At 44.8% G+C, this 27,488-nt stretch overlaps 1 protein-coding gene across 1 annotated transcript in view; it reads left to right on the top strand.

The window, feature by feature from the left end:
• Window positions 1-1,127: 1,127 nt before the first annotated feature.
• Window positions 1,128-27,488, top strand: part of LOC119653503 (serine protease inhibitor swm-1-like) — a 35,999-nt gene continuing 9,638 nt past the window's right edge. Inside the window, exons 1-3 of the mRNA XM_038058159.1 lie at window positions 1,128-1,247; window positions 1,371-1,499; window positions 1,562-1,755. Of these exons, the coding sequence (XP_037914087.1) occupies window positions 1,457-1,499; window positions 1,562-1,755 (237 nt within the window). The 5' untranslated portion in view covers window positions 1,128-1,247; window positions 1,371-1,456. The remainder of the gene's footprint in view (window positions 1,248-1,370; window positions 1,500-1,561; window positions 1,756-27,488) is intronic.

Here is a 27,488-nt window from a genome sequence, read left to right as displayed (position 1 = left end):
GGGTCGCCTTGTACCCAGAGTTCACCGTTTACGGTCACGTCTAACCCCTGTGACCATTCAGCTCTCGGCACGGTGTCACCTCCCGTTCCCTGGAGGATCTTCCTTACTGAGCTCCCTCATCACGACAAGGTAGGTTATCGTCGAGGGAGAGGAAAAGTTAGCAAGTGTGTGAAAAATGGAGAGCCAGATGAAGTTGAGAAGGAAATAGGGTCTTATCTCAAAATACAAAAAATAGTAACAAGTGACCGCACTTGTTTTTGGAAACACAAAAAGTATGAGATTCCCAACACGTTTAGGAATTTGATTTCTTAAATTGCTGCTATATTTGGTTCCTTTTGTGTATTATAATATTTCCGAGGAGAGTTCTCCACTTGAATTCTGTACATCATTGATCATTAAATTAGTTCTTGTTACGTCACTCCTCTTGAAGAATCTTTCGGCTTTGGTGAGGGACCGGGATCCCTGTCTACAATAAACTGATTTTGAATATATACCATACAACTATTCAAAGCCTGCACTGTTATTTTAAAAAAGCCAAGGTAAGGCCTAATTTCGATAGCATTCAATTCATAAAAGAAATTTGGGGAATTTTATATTTTTTGTTTGTTTTTTGTTGCTCCGAATAAATCACTGTGTGATATTTCTTGTATTCACATCTGTAGTCGTTTGATAGGTGATGTTACCATATAACGTACTTCCCAACAAATTTAGATATTTTTTGCTTTAAAGACAATTTACCGACAATCACAAAAATTAAGTCCAATAATTTTAACATATTTGAAGAGGAAAAACTTTGTGGATGAATTCAGCATGGAAAGAGTCCTGAAAAAGTACAGATAATGACACCACCGATTTTCCCAAACCATATCCATATACATATATATTCACGTAGTTATTAGAAACTGGGGTACTAACATGATATTGAAGAAAGCGTTATTTATTGCATTCTATAAAATTAGTTGATAGCACTTTATGAAAACATAATGAGGTAAGGAATGAGTCTATTCATACCTTGAGTATTCCAATCACTAATTAATTCTATTGCGAATAAAACCGGTACCGAGAGCCACCTTGGATATAATTGTTTTTTATCTTGGGTTTGTTCAGGAAACCAGTTAGTGCCATTGGTATCTGTTTTATTGCTTCCTTCAATAAAACAGAGAAACAGAGAAGGAAGATCCGAATAAAGTATATAAAGCACATAGTTTGGATTGATTAATATGACAACTGCGAATAGAAGAATAGAAGTGAGTACTGCACCACCAGAAGTACAATATAACAAATTGTGAAACTAATTACTTCTATCTAGATAATATCATTTTATTTCACTTAATGTAATTTAACTATTATTTTTTACTTTTGGTCAAAAGGGATTTAAGGAAAACACGACGTATCTCATTACAGGCAAGGACTGTCTCAAACCGAAAATAATTTAACAGAAAAAGGATAAAATAAAATGATGCTCCAGACCTGGCTACCTCTACTAGTAGCGATTTTAGGTGATATTCACACCAGGCCCATCATAGAATGCACATTTAATTTTTAAAACTTTTCTTTATAGTGGTTGGTTCGGCGGTTACCCAGGGACAGCAATGTGGGCAGAATGAAAATTATACCACCTGTGGAACCGCATGTCCGTTAACTTGCCAACGTCCTGTGCCGACTATATGCACTTATCAATGCGTCCGAGGATGCTTCTGTAATGATGGTTTTGTAAGATCGGATAAGGGTAATTGCATCAGACCGTCGGAATGCTAGAGAGGACTTTGTACATTTGAAAACTCTGAATTATAAATTCAAGAAATTCGAAAAAAGTAAGCAACAGAAAATTATTAAATGCCGATCTTAATTTAATTGAGTTAATTAAATATTGTTCTGAATGTTAACGGATTACAGAATTCGGTGCCCCCTCCCTTCTTTCACCTTGATGATCCTTTCATACACTCTTGCGAAACCTTTCCGTAGATGCTAGATGCTTCTTTCCTTTCTGCTTCTATCCTGAATGAGTACTTTTCATTTTCCCTCTGCACTCTCATTCAAGGCTTCATGTAATGCCAACCCCTTAGTTGACAATATACCTGCCTCTTAGGTCCTAGGCTTTCGGTAAGTTTTTCGGTGAAAAGTGAGCCGAGAGGGACTCACAGCTGTCCGGATACATTGGGATTCCCTGGAGTCGTCAACAGTTTTCTGCAGAAGTCGATGGGGTGACGTGGCTCGGCTTACTTCGTGAAGTGTGTAAGCCCTGCTCGTGCAGTGTGATATAACCCAGTGTTAGTAGTTAGCTGAGCGTAAGTTACGCCTCAACAAACGTTCGTGATTACGATTTACTGATATAAATTCCATGAAACATTAAGAAAACAAAACAAATGGAAGACGGAAGAACTGATTGCGCTTGAATGCAGTAGAAAAATACTTTACTCGCTATACTGCTCGGCGAAGGGAGTATAAAAGGTTGAAACACCCGATTGAGTGTGGGGGGGGGGGGTCGTACGAAGCTGGAAGAGCTATCCGACTGCATTTCTTTCTACGGATGCACACGGCCAGCATCGGAAAACGCATAAAAAACAGAAACTACTGTACTCCCTGCTGAAAGCACCATACGTGTCATGAGGGGGTCCGAGGAGCAAAAACAAAAGGAAAAAGACGCATCTGACTACTACAAGGACAAGAAGAAAGTTTGTGTTAAGACACAAACACTCCAAAGCTACAACATTACATTTGAAGAAACGGGTTGCTAGTGCAGTTCCTTACGAAGGCTGAAGCTGACGATTGTGCCAATCAGCGAACAATACTGTGATAATGACCCAGCTTCGTGCCATTTCGACTCATCAGGCATCGCTAACATCTTAATTCGGGACAGTCACCTGACTTCGAGTTCAGGCCCAAGACCGTGCGGATTAGTTTGACTGAATTCGGTGTTCAGATTTGTCAGCATTTGTCAAATACCAAATGAGACAATGCCGAATTGTCGGTAGGTTTAATGCCCTGGAGGGGTCACTATTTTGGGCGCGTAGTGACGATCCTGGTTGGGGGAGTAATTATTGTCTTTGATGCTTTTTCTTTTTTTCGGTCGTTCGTTGATATGTCGACGCCATGGTTTGAATTAGGAGGTAGTTTGTTAGTCGAAGTCTTAAAATTAAAGATTGCCTTTGAAAATATTTTTCCTTTTTATTGGCTAAAAGTATTTGGTAAATACAAATACGTAATTCGGGGACCAACTGTCCCCTTCTTCAGTGTGGTATATATTACCAAATACTTTTAGCCAATAAAAAGGAAAAATATTTTCAAAGGTAATCTTTCATTTTAAAGAACGACAGCTGTGGAACGCCACTTCGCCCAAGTTGCGCTAATTCGAAAAGGAATTTCATGGTGCCTTTTTCATTTGTTGATAGCATCAATTTGAGATATTTAAATCGCTTAGTCCTGTTCAGGTCACTGCCATTGACAGTGGTAGTACCTGTTTCATGGGTATCGGTCTTCGAAAATTCAGTTTTATTCAGGTTCAATCAGAGACCGCGTTGCATGCGGCGGTCATTCTATTTTTGAACTGGCTGCTCGAGGTAATTTTTGCTTTGAGACGTTAGGAAAACATCATCTGCATTAAGCGGGGTATAGGGCGCTGGACATTGGATGTCCCGTATGACAGTGTTCATAACAAGAACCGACTGAGACATGAAGTGGTTTTGAAGTACCCGCTACACTTCGGGTTCTTCTGGTACTAGGTGATGTCGTAGAGCATACCAGATGAGTTCCTGTGGCACACAGTCAAACGCTTTCCCCAGATCCAGAAATCCAATGTAACGAAGGGGATGTTGCTTACGGTATATCTTCATGAGCAATCGTGGAGTGTGTGTTACGTCAGTAGTTCCACAGTTCTTGACAAACCCTGATTTCACGAATACGGTTGTCAAGAGTGAGTTCCAAAATCTTTAAGGTATGGTACAGCAAACGAATCCCACGGTAATTTGAACATTCTGCTTGACTACCTTTCTTTTTCCATATTGAAACTGTGGTACTTTCTTGCCATTAGATTCTACCTTCCTCAATAATTCGATTGACGAATTTACTGGGCTAGAATATCTCAGTTCTTCGCTTTCCTGAGCTCAGATGCGATGCCATCAGGTCCTGTGGCTTTCTCCAATTTCCTTCGATTCATTGTTGCCTCGACTTCAGTTCCGCTCACAGGTGGAATTAGCCCTAATGTCGGCAGTGCTTGTGGAAGTGGCGGATGAACAAATTCTTCCGTGGAAATCTATTCGAGATATTCTCTCCATCAATCCGTCGCGGCTTGTTGGTCGGTAAGCAAAGTACCGTTCTTGTCATAAACAGAACAAAAGTGTTCGATATCGTTTGTACTTTGGTGTCGGCTTATGACAAGTCTACTTAGAGATCTGTATCGCCGTCCCGAGTAACCAGTTGATTGTATAGATTTTTGTAATGGACCGATCGGGTGACATCGTTCGCTATCCTTTCTTCCCGGTTGGCATTCTTGTAAATTTGTCAACTGTCCAGCGTTTTATTGTTGAGAAGCTTGCGGCAGAGGCGTTATTTTGCACGGACCTTCATTCGGATATCGTCATTCCAAAGCCAAGTATCTGGGTTAATGAATCACTTACCCGGCTTGGTAACTCCGAGGATTGCATAGGCCCCTTTGTGGATCGTGTCTTTAACTTGCTTCCACGATTCTTCCACCAATGGTTGGTAATCGCGTAAGTGAGATCATTCCTTCTTTCTTCTCATGAAATCGCGATCATTTAATGTGCGGCAGGCCAGTGCATTCCTCACGTTGTTTTATCCATAACTTGATTCGCAATACGGCAATGAAAGGCTGATGTTGAGGTGCGGTGGTCTCATAGGGAACAGCTTTGCAATCAGTGACGGTGGTAAAATGTCGACGTCTTATGTGAATATAGTGGATTTGCGTTTTACTGTTCCCACTTTAGATGAGACATAAGTGCAGGGGTATCCACAAAATTGGCAATAGGTTCGCTATTCTGACCATTCCTGCCTTCCGACCCGCTTTCTCCCATGTCACCTTTAGCCGTCTGCCTTTTCACCTACATGACCGGATACCGGTTATTGTGCCATTGATGATGACCACTAAGGTCGGCTGCAATGATGATATAGACATCAGCAGGAACTTTTATGTTTTTGCATAGAGAAATTGCCAGAAGACATCATTGTCGGCAGCAGGTCGACTTGTCTATGATGCATACGCGGTGGAGAAGGGAATAGTGCGATCAGTAATGGTGACCTTCATCAACCGATCATCAAATCGGTCGCCTTCTTTAATCGCATCACGGAGACCCTCAGAGATGGCAATGTCAACACCATATTGAGTGTGTGGGCTACCAAAATAGAGAAGTTTATAGCCGCGCGTTCTATGTCGCAGTTTTTGGCAATAGACAATCGGGTTTCTTGTAGAGTGCACATATTAATGCGGCTTTTCCTCGGTCTTTGATTTACTCCGACTAATTTACTTACGTCCTGTTGCCGTTCATGCATCAAAAGCTTTTCCCCAATTCTCGAGATAATCTGGGCCTGTCCTGCCGTTTCGATTGAGGTGAACGTCCTAGGATTTTTCTGAGGCTTATAACGCAACAAGATCATTTCATTTTTATCGATATTCCACGCATTTAATTGATCGGACTGTCGAGGGTCCTGCCACCAAAAGCGATCAGATAGGATTTAGCAATAGGTTTAGAGATCCTGGAGATGAAGCATCAACAAATGATTTTCACAACCACATGAAGAAAGTTATCGTTAATATGGCCAAAAAATACTTGGTCCCAGCGGCAAGAAAAGTCTGAACGGCTGATTTGACGATGAATGTAAGCTAGCTACGGAACGGAAGAATGCCGCATATCGAATAATGCTGCATTCTCAAAGAACGTGGGCATGTGCAGAGACTTATCATCAACTCCGTCGAGCAGAAAAGCAACTTCACACACGGAAAAAGGAAGCCTGGGAGAACCAACAAGTCTGTGAACTAGAAAAGTACAGGGAGTAACCGCACCAGGCGCGCAAGTTTTACCAAAAAGTCAGCAGAATGAAGCCTTTATACACCTCGATGCTCATCTTGCCGACACAAAGAGGGAAATCTGATTCCAACAGAATGAGTATATTGGAGCGATGGGTTGAGTATTTTGATGAACTGCTCAACAACCAAAATATTGGCGAGTTGGAGGTCCCGAAAACTGGAGACGACGGACAAATGCTGTCACAACTAAACATAGAAGAAAGCGTTCGTGAAATCCACCTGGCCCTGGAGAAAGTGATCTGTGATGCAGAGGTAAATGGAAGAGGTACGATCCTTTTTAAGTCCACCCAACTACTGGCCTATGCTGACGATATCGACATCATGGGAGAAACCACCCGAGACGTACAAACTGCCTTCATCTAGATCGAGCAGGCGGAATTCGGCGCGAGATCTTGGGCTGCACATCAATGAAGGCAAGACAAAGTACATGGTGGCAATGTCAGCACCGAAAACCAACCAACCAACAACATCAAACCGCACTGGTCAAACGGGAAGAATAAGAATAGGAGACTATAACTTTGAGACCGTTGTAAATTTTTCCTATCTAGGGTCAAAAATCACAACGTATAACGGCTACGATGATGGCATCCGCGCACGGTTGTTGTCAGCCAACAGAGCTTATTTCAGCTTACAAAAACTGTTCCGCTCGAAGCGTCTCACCATAGGGTCAAAGCTCTTACTTTACAAGACAATGATCTTGCCAGTCTTCATGTATTCCTCGGAGACTTGGGTTCTTAGCAAAAAGAATTGCGAACCCTTGGCCGCGTTCGAGACAAGAATCCTCCGAAGAATTTTTGGCCCCCTACATGAGGATAGACGATTCCGTAGCCTACATAACGACGAAATTTATGAGCGATACCATGACCGTTCGGTTGTGGATAAAATCTGGCTCAATAAGTTACGGTGGGCGGGTCACTTAATCCGTATGGATGAGGATGATACAGCCCGGAAACTCTATAAGGGCAATATCTATGGTAGAAAAAGAAGACGAGGCAAACCCTGCCTGAGATGGAACGATGGCGTAGGTCAGGATGCCAGACAGCTTTTAGGAATATCAAATTGGTAGACCTAGGTACAAATTCCTTATTAAGGCAGGCCTAGACCGGATACCGATTGTTGCGCCGTTGATGGTGATGATGATGACTTTGGTGATTCCTTTGGTTATGATTTTTAATTGCCTCCAGGGATAATATATTCCGGTTGCGAGCTCGCCCTTGCACTCCACCTTACTCTTAAAGACTCTCCAGAACCACTTGTGAAGATCTTTATTGTGAGCATTTAAGAGCCAAAGAAAATTTTCCATTTCTGCTGTATTTTTAGGTAGGTACGAGTAGACTGTCATCATGTGCGGCCATAGTATGTCATTCCTACCACACGACAGTTTTGCTCCCTTTTATCCTGGCAATTTAGGGACTATTGTTCTAAGATTGTACGTTGTGTTCTCGGTTGCGTTATACTGGTAGATAATTTCTGATCGAAAGTGTATGGTAGAGAATACGAGCTCTGCACGCTATGCCTTACACATCTGCATGACGATTATTACCTTGTTCTTTACAAGTGAGTATTTACTTCGGATATAACTTCAGCAGTATAACCAGCCGAATGCCCTTCGTTCATGAACGCTTAGATCTATGATCACGAGATTTGTCTGCTCTTTCACGGATTCATGGACCTTGGGAAAATGGCCCTAGATATGAAAACCGATCCCTGCGGAATCTGACTGAATATAAACACCGAAAAACCAAGTTCGGTCGGTCCTTACACTCTGCCCATCTATATTAACGGGCAGAAAACCGAGGATATCCAACAATTTGTCTATCTTGTTGTTGCTCCAATCCTTTGTTAACTCCATTATTCGCCGCTTTGGCGTGCCAGATCCCGGTAGAGTTACGCCTTCCAACGGAATCTACAATCCTATTATAGAATGGCTGCGCTAGAAACACATGGCGGGCAACTGCAGAGGAGGGATTAAGCATCTTGGAAAGTTCTGGAGAGAGATAAAGCGCATTTCATCAAAACGCCAACGATCGCAGATGGATATTGTTGGCGATATACGCCGCCATATATAATCTGCTTCCAATTAGGGATCACTTAATGAGTGATGGGGCAGTTATAACTTATGTGTTATAAGTTTCGACGTACAATTTCCGCCGACTGTGATTACTAACTTTTTCGAGTTGTTTAGTAAGATTCCCAACGTGCAATGTGTGATGCTTATTTACATGCCACATTAGTGTTTTTCTTGTTACCCAATGTCCCTTTTTGATAATTTGCATTGTCATCGTCAATCTAGCTGTACTGGCTCTTCGTATTTTACGATATCCGGCTTCCTTCAGATTTTCTTGAAACCCTTTTCTTGATGAGTCGTTTCATTTGCCCTAATTTTGTGTGAAACAAAACCTTATTAAAATCGGTTTACTGTCTGTCTGCCTGTCCGTCTGTCTGTCTTTTTTTTTGTGTAAGGAGGTGAAAATCTTCAAAAGACTCTGGCCTGAGCACGCCAAAGTGTGGGATTTTTACCCACTAAAACCACCCCCGACTCCTCCCCTACCACGTGGAACCACCTTTCGGTATTACATCACGGGGCGGAGTTAGCTTACTTTAGCTAGGTCTCCTTCCGTCTTCCCGCTTTTTGCAGTTTCTCCTGGATTATTGCGATCGTGGCATTGATCGCATCCCAGTCTTCCTGACAAGCTATCATTCTCCGGACAAAATTTTCCGATGATAGCAATTCACCTAGAGTTTCCTCTGCTTTTTGCAGTTTCTCCTGGATTATTGCGATCATGGCATTGATCGCATCCCAGTCTTCCTGGCAAGCTATCATTCTCCGGACAAAATTTTCCGATGATAGCAATTCACCTAGAGTTTCCTCTAGGTTCCTTTTTTCTTCCACGAACGTAAGACGTTGGAAGAATACGTGTGCTGGGTCCTCTGGGACCTCGCAGTTTGGACAATTAGGTCCAGTGTCCCATTTAAACCTGTACAGGTACTGACGGTATCCTCCATGGCCGGTGAGAAACTGGGTGAGATTATAATTGATCTCCCCATGCTTTCTCTCCAGCCACACCCTGATGCAAGGGATCAACCCGTAAGTCCAACGACCCTTTTCTGACTGGTCCCATCGCTGTTGCCATCTGCTTATGGATCCCTCTCTTTCGGCTTTTTTCCCCTGCGATAAGGGAGAGATGGACCTGGTGTTATAAATGTTCATCATTTCGTTTGCCAGGATGTCAATCGGCATCATTCCCGAGATGACGAACGCTGCATCGTCTGAGACGGCCCTGAAGGCAGAACACACCCTTAAGGCTTTTCTTCTGTAAACCGTACTCAGTTTATATGCATTTCCTAAAACCTGCAGAGCGTTTCCCCAAACTGGGACTGCATACAGCATGATAGAACTCACCACCCTGGCTATGAGTGGCCTGCCAGTATGCCGCGGTTTCCCTATGTTCGGCATCATCCTTGCCAGAGCAATACTCGTGGTGGATGCTTTTTTGCAAGTATGCTCTATGTGCTGCTTAAAATTGAGTTTTCCGTCTATCATCACTCCTAAGTATTTGATGGCAGGCTTGGAAGTGATGATACGATTCCCGATTCTAATACAGGCGTAATTTCTTTTACGGCGCTTAGTGATGAGGACCGCTTTCGTCTTTTCCTCCGCGAGTGCCAGTCCAGCACTCTCTAGCCAAGCCTTAACAACACTGATTGCTTCGCTTGAGTACAACTCAGCATCCTCGAGATGCTTTGCGACCACAACCAGTGCTATGTCATCGGCGTAACCCACCAACGTGGCCTCTTCCGGAATCGGAAGGTTAAGCACATCACTGTACATGATGTTCCACAGTAGTGGGCCCAGTACAGAGCCCTGTGGGACAGCCGCGGAGACAACGTACTCCTTGGGTCCATCATTGGTATCATACCACAATGTTCGCTCATGCAGATAGCTATCTATAATAGCGGCGAGGTAAGTGGTCTGCGCATTTTTTCATTTTTTCACTGCAGTTAACGCCTTCCTAAATTCTGGGCATTTACCACTTCCGGAAATATGCCGGCTATCCCCTCTCTCCTTTTCTTCGCACAAAATGCATTTGGGGTCTCTATTGCACTCCTTGGCAATATGTCCTTTTTTCCCACACCTTCGACATCGATCGGACCGATCGATGCCGCTAGTGCATGCCTTCGCGAAGTGTACAAACATTAGGCATTTGAAGCACCTTTTTAAGGAGATCTGTTCCCTTAGACGGCAAACAACCCATCCAATCCGAACCTTCCCCACGGCCAACATCTTCTGCGCTGACTCCACTGGCAGTCGCATTGTGGCCGTTTGAGTACCGCCATAAGCTTTTCTTAGGCTCACGATAGATTCTTCCCTGAATTCCTCCAACTTGAATTGTTCCTTCAAGGCAGTGCTGATCTCTTCTCTTGATGTCACCTCATCGAGATCCTTGCACTGGATGTAGATCTCATGTTTTTGGGAACGAACCGCGACATTCTCCCCAAGTGAGTTTCAAACTTGATTACGAAAGCCGTCAGTTTTCCTCACGCTGGATTTTTTCAGTTCAAACATGAGATCCCCTTTCTGGGTCCTCCGGATTTTGCTGACATTTTCGCCTAGGTTTTTTAGGTCGGGGTCAGATTTCACCTTCTTCAATATCTCCGCATACGTTAGATGTCCCCTGCTGGAGATTACAATTGCCTCCGGGCGAAGTCGCATCTTTGGTTTCTTGTCACCGCTCTTATTTTCCCTCGGTTTCGCTTCGCTAGCCGACGTTCCTACTTTGGGCACTTTGGGCCCTTATGAACTTTTAGTTCCGTTTGTTGGACTGGTCGAGACTCATTTTTTCCTTTTTGGTGCCTGTTGATTCGCCAAAGCTTCGGCCTCTTTGTCTCGCACTCGCTTACTTGATCGAAGATCGGTGCCTTGTGCTTTGGTGTCACTTGGGTCGCCTGTGATATTGTTGGGGCTGGAATGTCTGGCTTTTCCTTAGGCTTTCTTACTTCTTCCTGGGATCTACTGTAAAGCACCCTAATGGCTCTCACCATGTTCTTAATGGCTTGGTGCACGTTGTGCTTGTCCTTGATGAATTCGGACAGCTCAACTATTTTAGTCCCAAGCTGTATAAAAGGTAGTTCTTCTGGATCAGGGCTCTGTTCTCGGTGAGTCATGGCCAGATTACTCCTTTTACTGACTCCTTCGCCTTTTTCAATTACTGAGTTCCCATGGACTTTCTCTTTTGCCGGCTTTGGTATTGGAGGCGATCGTAGAATTGATGAGCTTCTCCCGAATGGATCTATTTTCTGCTGCTGGAGTACTTCTTGATCAAATCTGATGGGTGTCGAAATCGCCTTTTTGGCCAGCTATCTCCTTTTAGCCCATCATTCTTTGCCTTTGCAATTGGTGTTCTTGGTAGAGTTGTGCTTCGTTTGAACACCTCCTTCTCCAAATCTAAAACACTTGTAGTATTAGATGCAACGATGGCCAGGTTGTCCATCACTGAGGCACTGTGGTCGAGGGATATCGACGGCCGCGAGCCCGCTTACTCACTCCCAAAAGCCGCCGGTACTGGGGTTCCGAGCCCCTGCACCGTAACTTTACTCCTTGTCAATTCGTCCATCTTGGTTTTAGTTTCTGGGTGTCCATCCCATAGCCATTTTGGTCCACGCACCAGAGATGAGCAAACACTAGCCCATGCACAGTCAGAAAAGAAAAGTGCATGAAGACATATTTACACATCAAAAGGTATGCCCCAATCCGCCAGCTGGGGTCGCGCCTGATGGGAGATTTGGCCGCTCTTCACAGGTCTGTCTGTCTGTCCGTCACACGCATTTTTCTTGGAAACGGTTATAGCGATTGACACCAAATATGGTAGAAAGGTGGGAACTGTGAACGCTCACGCATATAGTGAGTTACATCCTTTTACGTCGAATTTAAGGGGGGGGGGGTCCCCATACATGCAAAAGGGGGGTGTACATTTTTTTTCCATCAAATATATTCATGTGGTGTATCAAATAAAATGTCTCGGTTAGTACTTTCCGCTCTTAGTTTTGACATTTGCTGGGAATATGGGAAGGGCAGGGGTCGAAAGTGATCATTTCTACTACGGACTCATTCTCAGAAACTAATCAACCGAAATATCTGAAAAAAATCAGGATGCTGCCACTATATGGTGCCTGGGCTCTGAATTACCTTCCATGCCGATATCTATTTAAATAAAGTTAATAATAGTATATTACTACAATTTTTTGTAATTGGTTAGAAACCCCCCTTAAGTTCATCCTAGAATCACGAAATTTTGCGGCAGTGTAGGCTACAGTATAGAACATGATCTCACCAAATTTAGCGAAAGTGAAAAGTGGATATTTTCACATAATATGTGCATATATTACGTGCTACATACTAATGGGACAAATGTACAAATCTCTTTATTAAAGAAATACACAAAACCACGTGAATTGTCTTTGGCAGCTATTTGTCGATTTGTGTTTCTCGAACAGATGGCTGTGTGCTGGGGAGCTTTCTGTTGAGGCGTATTCATATGTGCCATTCAGGACGGCGTGGTCGCCACCCGAGCTAATAAAAAGCGCGTGATGAAAGAACGGGCGGAGAACGACGATTGCAGAATGTGCGCTTCCGCGTTAAATTTAGAATTTGGATCTACATGGGGGACAAGTGTGAATGTGTCGGACAAATTAGTAACCTTTCCGTGTGACCTGGAGGCCGTTGCACCCACGAATGAACTGAACGACTTTGTCACCTGCTGCGAGGCTCATGACCTCCAGGCATGATGGAGTTTAGGGCAGCACCTGGAGTGCTGAGTATCTTTCTGAGTGTATTACTAAACATAACTCATTAATACATAATAGGGCGCCGAATCGTCCTTTTTTACAAGACAACGTAAAGAGGCAGCATTTGTCTTATATATATAATAAATAATCAAGTGAATGTATATCGGAACCAAGAAGCCCACACACAGAACATTTGTCTCCCGGCGCATTGGTTGAATTTGTATGATGGAAGAAAATCATTGCAGATGTTCGATTTTTCACGAACAATTCCGCGCATTTACTCTTTTGCCGCCTGAATGCCAGCACATGGCTGCGAGCGTGCTACATTTTACAATCCTTTATCGCTTACCACATATGATAGAGAAACATATATAAGAAAACAATCTAGGCGCCATCGGCACGCCGTTAGCTACCGTGTACCTACCCCACGAATACTCAACAACTACTATACTATCTACTATTCAATAGAGCAACGAGTACAGAGAGGTGAGTGGAATATAACCATCTAGTGCAGTCATGAGCCAATCCCACTTTTAAACTGGGTAAAGGCTGAAGAAGAAGAAGATTTATCTAGTAGAACAAAGAGACCCGCAAAGGTAATGCTATTAATGAAATGGAAACACTTTTAGGAGGAATGTACCTTTAGAAGAATTTAGCCAAGGATCGACCTAGTCCCATCAAAACACTGAAGAGACCCGAAGCAATATGCACTATTCCACTGAAATCAGTTTCTAGGTCTTGAGATAAGAATGAGTGACGAGATGTCGCTATGTGAAATGGTTATGAACCATAGGGTGAGTGCAAATTATTGAAAACTGGTGAAGTTGATGTCGACATGAATAAAGTGAAATTTTTGATAAAATCATTTGAAGAGTATAAGTGACCTCGCCAACCCCCCTCCCCTCAGCAGAATAATATCTTGTCAAACTCTGTAGATCCGAATAACTCTAACCCTTTCCCTGCCCCTTGCATCGCAATCAGCATGGTTTTCAATGAAGTGGCATTTCAACAGCTAGTATTAACGAACAAAGAGGCGCTTCGAAGTCCTAAGAGGTATAACCACCAGAGAGCGCTGTATAGAGGGCACTATATATAGACTTCTACAATTGATACTGAATATACTAAACCGTTGTGAAGCCCGTGCTTATTTATGGAGCACTAGTAAGGTGGTAAACAGTGGAGCAAAGGTAAGTTGTTTGAAAACTACTCTCGCTCCAAAGATTCGCCTGCCTCTGAATTAGCAGTACCTAGAAGACCACATCTAAATTAGTCCTGGAGACGCGGCTTGAATCACCACTCTTGGAACTTCTAGTAAGGGGAGATGCAAGATTTGCAAGCCGCACCTTTCAGTTAACCAGCATGTAGGTGTCAATGTCATATGGACATAGCAAAGTTATCAACGGAATCACAAATCTCACTATGAAGATAGGCTGTGATTTTACATCACTGAAATACTGTTTCGATTTCAAAGCCGAGATGATAACTACTAATGAACTACTAACGAATTTAACGCGGAAGACGAGATTGGTGTTGGAATCATGTAGTGAATCCGACACACGTCACAAACCCTAGGCAGTCCATCACTGTCCTTTAGGAAGAAGTACAAACGTGGTAAATTCCATATTGTCGATAGTTAAGTGGCATTAACAGCTATTGCAAAGACAGATTGACACTGATATGGGAACTTTAACACTTTAGTTGGCCAAATTAAGTAACTTTCAAAAGGATAGCGGGATGGTAGTTACACTGCGGGTAAAGTTGCAAGTGGGGGATCCAATTTTCTGCCAATTATGCCAGAACTATGCAAAAGCGGGATCTCAAGCCACTTGCCCATCGGAGAGACACACCGGTGGGTAATATGCGTTGCAAATTACTACATCGTTGACTTCCTTCAGTGAATGCTATGGGTTGGCTCTAAAGATCTGAGCTGGTTGGACTCTACCTCACTGCTATCATACCAGCATTCATTGTCTTAAGAGTTTGTGGCGAATTCTTGGGTTGGTAACATACTACTTAGGAAAACTTGAAGAATGCACACATAGACCATCTTCTCAGCCCAAGGACTAGGAAGGGATTTTTTTTATATAAATGAACGTTGGTAGGGCATGTAATAAACTAACAGACTGTACTGCTAGTACATAATCTAATTTTTCACAAAACGCCCCAATCATTTATCTTCTTTCGACTATCTTTGTAATGAGATGTGTCGTGTATTGGACTTTGTGAGTAGCATGTGGTAAATGCTGTTCAAGTTCCTTTCAAGACAAATTATCCGTACCAGAGACAGTTTCAGTTAATGTGTATCATTTTGTAGTGGGCGCGGGTTGGCGACGGGACCGGAATTTCATTCACCTTTTTCTGAATTAATTTGCTCAATTAATGCATTCTATAGTGTGCAATTACCTTAAATTTCGCCGCATATTTTTTGTACATTATTGAATGCATTCGAGACTGAGGTGAATGATCTACCGCATCCGTATGCGCATGAGTATGTTGTTGGCAGCATCGGGACTTGTTCGTGGGGGACAGCTGATTAACGGCCGATGGATTGTGAACTTCGTGAACGGGGCGGGGGATGACAGGAGTCTTCTGAGAACTAGTGGCTCCAAAATACAGTTATAACAGTGAATTTGTAGTGATTTAAGCATATTTTTTCAAATTGATGTTGTGTTCCAAAAATATCATATTACATCAATATGACAATTACATCAGTATTTAAAAAAATAAAACTGGACTTGGACAGAAATTGGTTAATACCAGTATTTTAAAATTTCGTCGTTTTTACTAGAACCATTTACCGTGGAATTCATTCAATCGCTTACGTTTAAAGTACAGGTTGCGGCAGCATAACTTCCTTTTTTCAAAACTCAATAAAAACTATTGTATGCATCGAAAAATATTTATTTATTTTTTATAATGCAGGTACATGTCTAAAGTTTTTATTTACATTGTTTTGAAGATCAAATCTGTTAGGTGACGTCCCCCATTCTCCATACATTGCGTAAACCGATTTCTGGCGTTTGTCATGACTCTTGTTAGCGTAGCAGGCGTTATGTTGGCAATTTCTTCTTGGATGTTGGTCTTCAAATCTTGTAAGGTTCTTGGACGGTTCACATAAACACGGGATTTCAAAAAACCCCATAGAAAAAAATCACAAGGGGACAGATCGGAAGAGCGTGCCGGCCATTCCAAATCGCCTCTAATTGAGATAAGGCGCTCTGGAAAGTGTTTCCTCAAAGCAGCCATCGATACTCTTGAAGTGTGTGCTGTTGCACCGTCTTGTTGGAACCAAGTGTCCCCCAAATCCAAATTTTCTAACCGTGGGAAAAAAATTCTGTAGCATGTTTACATACCGGTCCGAATTCACTGTCACTGTAACCTGATTTTCCTCAAAAAACCAGGGACCAATAATTCCAGCTGAGGAAATTGCACACCACACTGTGACTTTGGGTGAATGCAAAGGCTTTTGATGCAATTCTCGAGGGTTGGTGTCAGCCCAGTAGCGCATGTTTTGTTTGTTAACCGACCCACACAAATGAAAATGGGCTTCATCGCTAATGTTCGCTCATCGCTTCAATGTTCTCAGGTGATCTAACGGGCCGAGGGACTCCAGTTCTTCCTTTTGTCGCACTTGCAGTTTATCTGAATGTAGTGACCCATGTAACAATTGATTTGCGGTCTGGGACGGGAGTCAACGGGGCTAAATTAAAGCGATTCCGAAATGTACGCTGTGTTGCAATAACCGAACATCCGCTTGAAAAGTAAACCTCAACGGCAAAGGCACGCTCCTCACTATTCCAACGCATGATGGCGACTGAACCATATCGGGACAAAACTTTACAGTATCCCCTCTTGAACGAGACCACTAGCGCTCCGCTATGACATCAACTAACTGAGTGGCGCGCATTTTAAAAAAGGAGGTTATGCTGCCGCACCCTGTAGATTCGTTACCTCCGGAATTTCCGATTCGTGCATTTGTTTGTTACTAGGTGGATCCTAGTGGGTTCAGGGTGTTGCTCCACTAGCAACCAGGCCCAGGAAAGACCTGATCGCAACGTAGCAAATAAGAATTTAATTTCGGCACTCGAAATCCGAACAAATCATGACGTCGAGATGCTAAATCTTCATTAAATCGTGAGTACGTTAAACTGTTTCCGAATTCATTCGCACAAAAACTTGGTGGAAATTTATTGTTCTTCGACTGGGTGCTATCAGAAAAAATGACTGCTATTTTGGATGTTGAATTATCCTTACAGCGGTAAACTGCGGTTCATCATCCGCGCTTTCTGTGGGTGCCAAGTGCATTGTAAAATATGCAAGAAATCCTCCAATCCAATCCTCTCAAATAATGGCCTGAGGATATCGAGGAAGGGAGGAAACTTCAGGGGCCGCGTCTCATTGAAAACCTAAGGCGGAGGAATCAATGATTTATGCTGTGATCCATCGTGGATCTTTCACTACCGCGGCACTCGGATCTGGAGGTTTACGGCTCCATTCGCGCGATCCAGCCGTTTTTTTTTGCAAGTTTAGCTCGCTTTCTGTTCTAATTCCGTTAGGCCGTCGTGAATTCCCTTGTTTATTCTCCCATGATGTCGATATCGTCAGCATAAGCCAGTAGTTGGGTGGACTTAAAGGGGATCGTACCTCTTGCATTTACCTCAGCATCACGGATTACTTTTTCCAAGTCCAGGTTAAAGAGGACGCATGATAGGGCATCCCCTTGTCGTAGACTGTTGTTGATGTCCAATGGTCTTGAGAGTGATCCTGCTGCCTTTATTTGGCCTCGCACATCGATTAGGGTCAGCCTAATCAATCTTCTCTCTCTTCGGGATACCGAATTCTCCCATGGCCGTGTACAGTTTTACCCTGGCTATGCTATCATAGGCGGCTTTAAAGTCGATGAAAAGATGGTGCAACTAATGTCCATAACCCAACAGTTTTTCCATTGCTTGCCGCAGAGAGAAAATCTGATCTGTTGCTGATTTGGTATGGACCAATGATGATCCGGCCAAGCAAAATAGCGGAGAACGTGATATCTCTATAATTGCTGCACTGCATGATATCTCCCTTTTTATGTATGAGACAGATAATGCCCCTTTTCCCGTCTTCAGGCATTGATTCGCAGTCCCACACCTTGAGCACAAGTTGATGAACCACTTCGTGTAATTGGTCGCCTCCATATTTAACCAATTCGGCTGTAATTCAACGGCTCCTGGCGACTTATGGTTTTTAAGTCGGTGGATTGCGCGGACTGTTTCTTGTATACTTGGTGGTGGCAGTATTTGTCGGTCGTCTTCAGTTAGCGGGACATCCAACTCACCGGTGTTCTGGTTGTTCAGTAGTTTCTCAAGGTACTCAACCCATCGCCCCAACATGCCCATTCCCTCTTTGTCTCGGCAGGATGAATATCGAGGTGGGTAAGGGTTCATCCTGTTGCCTTGTTGGTAAAACTGGTGCGGTTGTTCCCTGTTCTTTTCGAGTTCACAGACTTGTTGGTTCTCCTAGGCCTCCTTTTTCCGTCTGTGAAGTCGTTTCTCCACTCGCCGGAGTTCGCGATAAGTCTCTGCGCGTGCCCACGTTGTTTGAGAATGCAGCATTACTCGGTATGCAGCATTCTTCCGTTCCGTTGCTTGCTTACATTTATCGGCAAACCAGCCGTTCAGACCCTTTTTGTGGCTGGGGGCAAATATGTTTGTGGCCGTATTTATGATAACGTTCTTCAGGTGATTGTCAAGATCATTTGTTGGTGCTTCATCTCCAGGATCTCTGTTGACTGCTGTTATTGCGGCATCCATTTCCCTCTTATAGGTGTTGCGGGGGTCTTTGTTGTGGATCGTTTCAGTGTTAACTCTCACCTGATTGCCAGAGGGGACCCTGGGTGGTGGAACTCGGAGCACCATGTCAACGAGATAGTGATCCGAGTCTATATTGGCCCCCTATATGTTCTGACATTCATCAAGGCTGAGAGGTGGCGGCGTTCGATCAGCACGTGGTCAATTTGGTTGAAAGTGGTCCCGTCTGGAGAGGCTCACGTTTGTTTGTGGACCGCTTTCCGCGCAAATCAGGTACTTCCAAGAACTATTTCGTGCGATACTGCTAATTGAATAATCCGCAGTCCGTTATCATTTGTATTTTGATGTAAGTTATGGGAACCAATGTATCGCTTAAATATGGGCTCCGTCCTTACTTGGCTGCTAAAATCCCCAAGTATGGTTTTGCTATCATACTTGGGACAGGCTTCGTGGGTTCCTTCTACTGCCTCTACCTTCTATCCTTCTCCGACTCTGCAGTCTCCTCGGTAGAGGCGTGAACGTTAATGAGGCTTATATTTCTAAACTTGCCTCGCAAGCGCAGAGTGCAGCACGTTTCATTTTTTGGCTAACTAAGAAACATACTCCTAGCACATGGTTTACTGGATGGCCACTATAATATATGGTGTAGTGGCTCTTCTCTAGTAATCCCTGTCCCTGTCCAATGCATCTCCTGTAACGCTGTTACATCAGCCCTATATTGGGACAGGGTATCGGCTAGCTGGTCAGCAGCTTTCGGTCTCTACGGGGAGAGCACCTTCCATGAGAAAATGCGTTGTCGTTGCCGGGTTCGTCGTTGTAGAATCCGTCCAGTCCGAGGCTGCTGTTGTGGCCTCGTAACTTCGGTTTTCCGTGTAGGGTTGTCAGCCATACCCAACCCCCAAACTGGAGGACCAGTTGGTACAATTTGTCCGGTTTTTAGGCGCGGGAGACTCGCTTTCATCCTTCTCCGTCTGTAGCTTTTCGTTAAGAAGAAGGAGGTAGGGTTTGGTAGTAGGCTGTTGATATTGGTTCAGCAGGCGTTTCCCAGGTTTTACGCTCCATCGTGGGTACCAATCCACGTTTCGCCCTTGGACCTGTTCTACCCTTTGACCGATCAGCAGGATGGCTCTCTCAAATTCGAGTAACAGCTGGATCGTTGAGACGGTCGATATTGAACTTGTGGAATGACAGCTCTCTAGTCCTCTGAAAAGTGGCGATCGCAACACGCAAGCGAACGTAAGCGACCATTAGACGGTAATACTTTGTCAAGCCGATGAAGGCCCCTATCTTGTTACGTACATCGAGATGACAACTCCTAAATCTATTGCTGATGATAATGTGGTCAATCTCGTGACTGGTGTGGTGTCTGTCAGTTGAATCCCGAATGGAAAGCTCTGTGTCAGCAATGTGTTACCAATGACGAGGTGGTGGCAGTTGCGGAAATCCAAAAACCTGCCACCATTATCGTTATGGTCGCGAAAACCATGCTTTCCCATCACTTGTCCGAGCGAGGTGTTGTCAGATCCCATCTTGGTATTCTGATCACCCGTCACCTTTTTTTTTTTTGGTTTGGGGTAGGGTAGGTGAATGCATTTACGCACACAGTGTTGGACTCCCGATTCGGTACGTCGTCGGACTACCAGCTAAACACCTCTCCATCGTCAGAGAGCTAACCTGGAACCGTTTGTCACATTACTTCGGGCTAGTCCCCAAACTCTCCCGTCTTGCGGAGCCTTCAAATCAGGGAATTCCTTTCACCAACGAGAGAGGAGAGGAGGAAGGGAACTGTCAGTTCAAGGAACCCCCTGCCATCCGGCTCCTCCACCGGTCGAGTTCTATCTTCTTAGCAACGAGAAGGGCCTGAATGTAATGGGCAACATGGTTCCACCTGTCAGCAGTCCTCAGCATCTCTTCGACAATGTTGTCTGGAGAGAGATCCCCTGTGTTTAAATAGAGCTGCTGACGAACCTCATCCCACCTTCCACAAGAAAAAAAAAGTGTGGTGGGTGTCATCCACAACTTCATTGCAAAACACACAATCCGGAGAACGCGCCTTTCCAATCTTGTGTAGGTAAAACTGAAAGCTTCCATGCCCACTTAAAAATTGGGTAAGGAAATAGTCAGTCTCACCATGCTTCCGATTCAGCTACGCATCGAATTTTCCTTTTAGTCAGGGTGACTACTTCGGTTTTCCCAGCGCAAGGTTGAAACCATGAGTAGTCATCCATCCGCTTACCCGTCGCATCAATATGCCGAGTCTGCTTTGCGACATCATCTGCATAGCCGTCCAGGCGCAACTCTTCTGGTATGCCGAGTTTAAGTAGACTGCTTTGCGCCTGTTCGGTAGTGCGTCCAGCAACATCATCTGCATAGCCGACCAGGCGCGACTCTTCTGGCATTTTGAGTTTAAGCAGACTGTCATAGGTAGCGTTCCAGAGGTCCGGCCTTAGGATGGATCCTAGCACACGACGTGACCTCCATCCACTTTTGACCCTCTAGTGTTTCATAGAGCAGGGAGCGGTTCCTTAGATAGTCCCTCAAAATCCGTAAGAGATAATTCGGCACGTTGAAAGTATTGTCTAGTGTGCCTAGAATGTCTTTCCATCTTACGGAATTGAAGGCGTTTCTGACGTCAAGTGTTACGAGGAGCATCACCCGTCGAGTTCGGCGGCTATGTGCCTCTGCTCGTCGAACGGCGTCCACGACTTGCATGACAGCATCAATTGTCGATCTCCCTGCTTTAAAACCAAACTGCCGGGGAGATAAATCTCCGGCAGCGGGTATCGCTTCAGCGAGTCTACTTCTGATGAGCTTTTCGAGCACTTTCCCAGCAGTGTCAAGCATATATAGTGGGCGGTATGAAGACGGCAATTCGGGGTCGCCTTTCCCTTTATGGATCAGCGCAAGCCTCCTAACTTTCCAACGAGCAAGGAAGATGCCCTCTTTCAGGGAAGCGGTGAATGCGCCGAGCAGTAGGTTTGGCCGATGTTGGAATACCAGTTTGTATACCTCTGCTCACCATCCCATACGGGGTGCGCAGGGAAGAGTGCCCTTACAATGCGGTCCATCTGCTCGACCTTAAGTGAACAGGGTTTCCGCAGAGCCCCGATTTACCAGTTTGTAACCGAGTCCCCACGGATCCCCGTTTACCTCGTCGAGCAGATCTTGCCAGCAGCAAGCTTTGCTCTTGTTTATTGCGCTGCGGAATCTCCTTTTGGTTGATTTGTACTCCATCATTATGGTACATGCCTCCTCCCGGTCGCCTAGATGTTGTGTTAAGCGGCGGAGCCTGTGACACTCCTTCCGGAGCTCTGCGATTTCCACTGTCCACCAATACATGGAAGGTTTGCCGTGCCACGATGTCTTCCTGGGCATGGAGGCTCCGCAGACCGTCGTTATCAGGTTCATAACTGAATTTACGACAGTGTTAGCTGTGGCACCACCGCCCCCAGGAGGACCCTCCAGCGTGGCCCCACCTGTTCCCAGAGTTTCGACAAACTTCCCGGTGTTCACTTTCGCGACGTTCCATGCACAGAAAGATCGCTGGGGTGGCGCACACCGAGAGTTTGTGTCCACCACTTCGAAAGCAATGTATTGGTGGTCACTTGCCGAGAAGTCTTCTAGAACTCGCCACCCGTCCACCAGCGACACCAGTGATTCCGACGCGAAGGTTACGTCTGGAATGCTTCCTTCGCAGCCCGGGCGCCGGAACGTTGGGGTGGATCCGGTGTTTAGAACTACCAGTCCTGTTCTCGCCGCCATTTCCAGAATGGCCTTTAGGAAGCCTCCGCTGAACTGCGTGTAATTGCTTGTAGAAAGTTATGGTATTCACCACTCTGACTCAGTGAATTTTTCAACTGGGTTATACTGAAAAACTACTTACGCAATACACGAGCGCGGTTATGGGTGTGTATGTTTGTGGTGGGGGAGAAGCTATAGCCTTTGAGCACTCAGACCGTGGTGGTCCATTGCACTCGGCTCCCCCATTCCAACGGAATATCTGGAATTTGTTAATGTATTGCCAAAGAACATCGGCACCGAAGATCTGTTGTCTGGTGGATCAATAGGCGGGGCATTCACATAGAAAATGCTCCGTGGATTCCACTTCTTCATTACAGGATGGACACGTATCATCTTAAATAACTCCTAATCTGAATATATGTTCAGCTGGTGAATTATGACCTGTCAGAATGCCTCCTGCAAGTCTTCCTGCTTTTCGACAGGATAAACTTTGGGTTATGCATGTTTGGTATCGACAGAAAAAGTTTGGTTTGTTTAGCAGCATTTAGGGTCTGACACCTGTCATTGTGGGAAGGTTATTGCCAGTTTATGAAGATAGCCTTAGCTAATGCTCCGAATACTCCAATTGCTGTACCCAGGTACCCAGAGTAGTTACATCGTATTGAATCTGGAGATAGAGTTCAAACAGTTTCTATACTCCTGAACGATTTTCGAGGTGATCAAAGGATTATTCAACGTCCTGAATGTCCTCATGTCATTGTGTAGGCTACGGAATCGTTCATCCTCATGTAGGGGGCCAAAAATTCTTCGGAGGATTCTTCTCTCGAACGCGGCCAAGAGTTCGCAATTTTTCTTGCTAAGAACCCAAGTTTCCGAGGAATACATGAGGACTGGCAAGATCATAGTCTTGTACAGTAAGAGCTTTGACCCTATGGTGAGACGTTTCGAGCGGAACAGTCTTTGTAAGCTGAAATAGGCTCTGTTGGCTGACAACAACCGTGCGCAGATTTCATCATCGTAGTTGTTTTCAGTTGTGATTTTCGACCCTAGATAGGAGAAATTGTCAACGGTCTCAAAGTTGTACTCTCCTATCCTTATTCTTCTTCGTGTTTGTGTTTGACCAGTGCGGTTTGATGTTGTTGGTTGATTCGTCTTCGGTGCTGACGTTTCCACCATATATTTTGTCTTGCCTTCATTGATGTGCAGCCCAAGATCTCGCCCCAATGGCCCCCTGCTCGATCTGGATGAAGGCAGTTTCTACGTCTCCGGTGGTTCTTCCCATGATGTCGATATCGTCAGCATAGGCCAGTAGTTGGGTGGACTTGAAGAGTGATCGTACCTCTTGCATTTACCTCAGGATCACGGATTACTTTCTCGAGGGCCAGGTTAAAGAGGACGCATGATAGCGCATCCCTTTGTCGTAGACCGTTGTTGATGTTGAATGGTCTTGAGAGTGATCCTGCTGCTTTTATCTGGCCTCGCACATTGGTCAGAGTCAGCCTAGTCAGTCTTATTAATTTCGTCGGGATACCGAATTCTCCCATGGCCGTGTACAGTTTTACCCTGGCTATGCTATCATAGGCGGCTTTAAAGTCGATGAACAGATGGTGCAACTGTTGTCCATTTTCCAACAGTTTTTCCATTGCTTGCCGCAGAGAGAAAATCTGATCTGTTGCTGATTTGCCTGGAGGGAAGCCTCTTTGTATGGCCCAATGATGTTCTGGGCGTATGGGGCTATCCGGCCTAGCAAGATAGTGGAGAATATCTTATAGATGGTACTCAGCAACGTGATACCTCTATAATTGCTGCACTGTGTGATATCTCCCTTTTTATGTATGAGATAGATAATGCCTCGTTGCCAATCGTCAGGCATTGATTCGCTGTCCCATACCTTGAGCACAAGTTGATGAACCACTTGGTGTAACTGGTCGCCTCCATATTTAACCAATTCGGTTGTAATTCCATCGGCTCCTGGCGACTTATGATTTTTTAGCCGATGAATTGCACAGGCTGTTTTTCCTAAACTTGGTGATGGCAGTATTTGTCCGTCGTCTTCAGTTGGCGGGACCTCCAACTCGCCGATGTTCTGGTTGTTCAGTAGTTCATCAAAGTACTCAACCCATCGCTCTAATATGCCCATTCTGTCGGAAATCAGATTTCCCTCTTTGTCATCTAGGATGAGCATCTAGGTGTATAAGGCTTCATCCTGCTGACTTGTTGGTAAAACTTGCGCGCCTGGTGCGGTTGCTCCCTGTACTTTTCTAGTTCACAGACTTGTTGGTTCTCCCAGGCTTCCTTTTTCCGTCTGTGAAGTCGCTTCTCCGCTCGACGGAGTTCGTGATAAGTCTCTGTGCGTGCCCGCGTTCTTTGAGAGTGCAACATTACTCGGTATGCGGCATTCTTCCGTTCCGTTGCTAGCTTACATTCATCGTCAAACCAGCCGTTCCGACTCCTTTTGCGGCTGGGGCCAAGTATGTTTGTGGCCGTATCCATGATAACGTTCTTCAGGTGATTGTGAAGATCATTTGTTGATGCTTGAGGCTTGATGCTTGATCCTTGATGCTTCCATCCGCCTTAGTGTTCGTTTTTCTATGGGAAATGCCAGCTTCGTTGGGATCTCTCTTGCTGATTTGATTGCCTCCTGCCACACTGGTCCTAATGCCCGCGGGACGTGCGGTTGTAGGGCCCACTAAGGTGCACAAGTAAGCGTTGCTCACCACAGACTTGTTTGTCTTATGCTTTTGGCTGTTACCGCTGACAGAGGAGTCTGGTGTCTCCAGTGTGGCTCACACGGGGTTACCAGTTTATCTCCACCTCCCGCCAAAGATTCCGCTTCTTTGTGAACTACTACAGGCTCCCCCACCAGGACAAGGTGGTGTCCGAGGGAATTGCCGGGCGGTTACTCATGGAGAAACACCGTGAGAAGGATGACCCCCTTAATATTGTATTTCGGCATCTAGAAAAGGCGTTCGACCGTGCGCCACATGGACTCTTTTGGTATGCTCTGTGGCACCTCTGCCACGATCCGAAAAGTAAAGTTCTTGTTATGGACGCTATAACATGAGATATCCAACGTCTAGGGGCTAATTCATCGCGCCAAGGAGATGATGCTTTCCGAGCGTCCCAAACAAAGCTGATTTTGAGCAAATTGTTTAAAAATAGAATGATCGCCTCATGCAACACGGTCTCAGACTGAAACTGAATAAAACAGAATTTTTGACAATTGATTCCAATGAAACAGGCACTATATCTGTCAGTGGCAATGACCTGTCCAAAAGTGAGCAATTTAAATATCTCGGATCAATGCTATCAGTCAAAGGTGAACTGCACTATGAATCGAAAAGGCTGGAGAAGAAGGAGAAGAATTAGGAACGCCACTAGCTCATTTACCAGGACTGCTCGCCTGATTGTTTTTCGAAACCACTATGCAGGAACGGAGTCTAAGGCTTTCGTTATCATGCAGTAAAGCAGCATGTGGGAATTTTAATTCCCTAATCACTAGATTAACTTGAAACAAAACTTGACACCGTGCGATGATGCAGTCTTTACCCTTAGTTGGAATTTTTCGTGAAGCTCTTAGCAACGGTCTGTATCGTAACTTCATGGTGTCGTCCAATTATATCCGTCGATGGGCGTTGACAGGCTTGACTTGAAGTAAAGATGAGCGGTTATTGGAAATCCTTGCTGTTTGCCTCTTAGATTGAAGATTTGAGATTGTCAGAGGAACGCTGCAGGCAGCAAGGCTTTGACTTCCCTATATGGTGTACCTGAAGATACCAGGATGTATTCTCAGAGAATGTGATGTATGCGCAGTTTTATGGTTTTCGCCCTAAACTTGCCTGTAGGCCAACATTAAATGCGACAATGTTACTTGTAGGAGGCATGATCCTATTCGATTTACTTATTATTATTATTCTGTTAAGGGAAAGTCGCACCGCGTCCTTGAAGAACTATTGTGCTCCTTTTACTGGTAATAGTGTACCTGTTGATCATAGTATCTCAAGCAGGCTTGTAACCGTTAGGAACTTTAGTATGTTCCCCACTTCCAGAAGTTTCAGCTTTGCATCTGGTATTAAGTGTTCTCCCAGATGTATCGACCTACTTTGCACAAGTGCCGGACACTGTCCCAGGACGTGCATAGAGGTTTCGTCATCCTCCTCACAGAACCTGTAGGCAGTGTCCGTAGATATCCCTAGTTTCCCTAGGTGATAGTTCAGCCGACAATGACCAGTGAGAATTCCCACTATGATTCGGAGGTTCTTTTTGGTGAGGTTTAAGCAATCCTTTGTACGCATGGGTTCGTATCCCCCAATAAGCACCCTTGACTGCTCCATCCTTGGTAGGCCCGCCCAATATAGTTCCCTCAACCGTTTCTCTTCGTTTCTTAGATTCATAGCCATGAAACCGTTTCCGATTCCACAGAAGGGTTCTGGCTCGTGTAAAGGCATCCCTGCTCCCTTCTTGGCTAGTTCATCCGCTGCCTCATTGCCTTCCACCCCAGCATGGCCTGGAACCCAAAGTATTCAAACCTTGTTGGAAGAGCCGAGTGTATTCAGTCTCTCAAGGCATTCCCATACCAGTTTAGAGTTCACCCGGTTGGACCTAAGTACCTTGATCGCTGCTTGGCTATCGGTGAGAATAGCTATGTTCTGCCCCCTGTAGTTCCTTTGCAGATTAAAGGAGGCATATTTGTCTATGGCGTAAAATTCCGCCTGCAATGTGCTAGTGTACCAGCCCATTGGCTCAAAGTACATTTTTCTTGGACCAATGACACCGGCACCCGCTCCCTCTGCTGTGAGGGATCCGTCAGTGTACCAAGTAATCAGTTGCTGGTTTAAGCCGTATGTCGCAACCACGCTCTCCCAGTTTGCCTTGTTACTCCAACGTGTTTCAAACTTCTTATCGAAGTGAAACCTCGTTGTCATGTTGTCCCTCGGTATCAGTAATTCGGGATAGCGCCTAGAAAGGATATCAATCTTCCTTCGATTTAGGCAGCTCCCCGCCTCACTCGTATTCCCGGCCATCCTGAATATTGATATCTTTGCCTGCATCTGTATGTGCAGATGGAGAGGGGTTAATCCCAGAAGGATCTCCAGGGATACCAAGCCAGCCTTTGGAGCTTATGTAAT

This window comes from Hermetia illucens, chromosome 4, assembly GCF_905115235.1.
Source record: "Hermetia illucens chromosome 4, iHerIll2.2.curated.20191125, whole genome shotgun sequence".
Classification (NCBI taxonomy): Eukaryota; Metazoa; Arthropoda; class Insecta; order Diptera; family Stratiomyidae; genus Hermetia; species Hermetia illucens.
The sequence above is the reverse complement of the archived record's forward strand: the minus strand, read 5'-3'. Positions and strand labels throughout refer to the sequence as shown.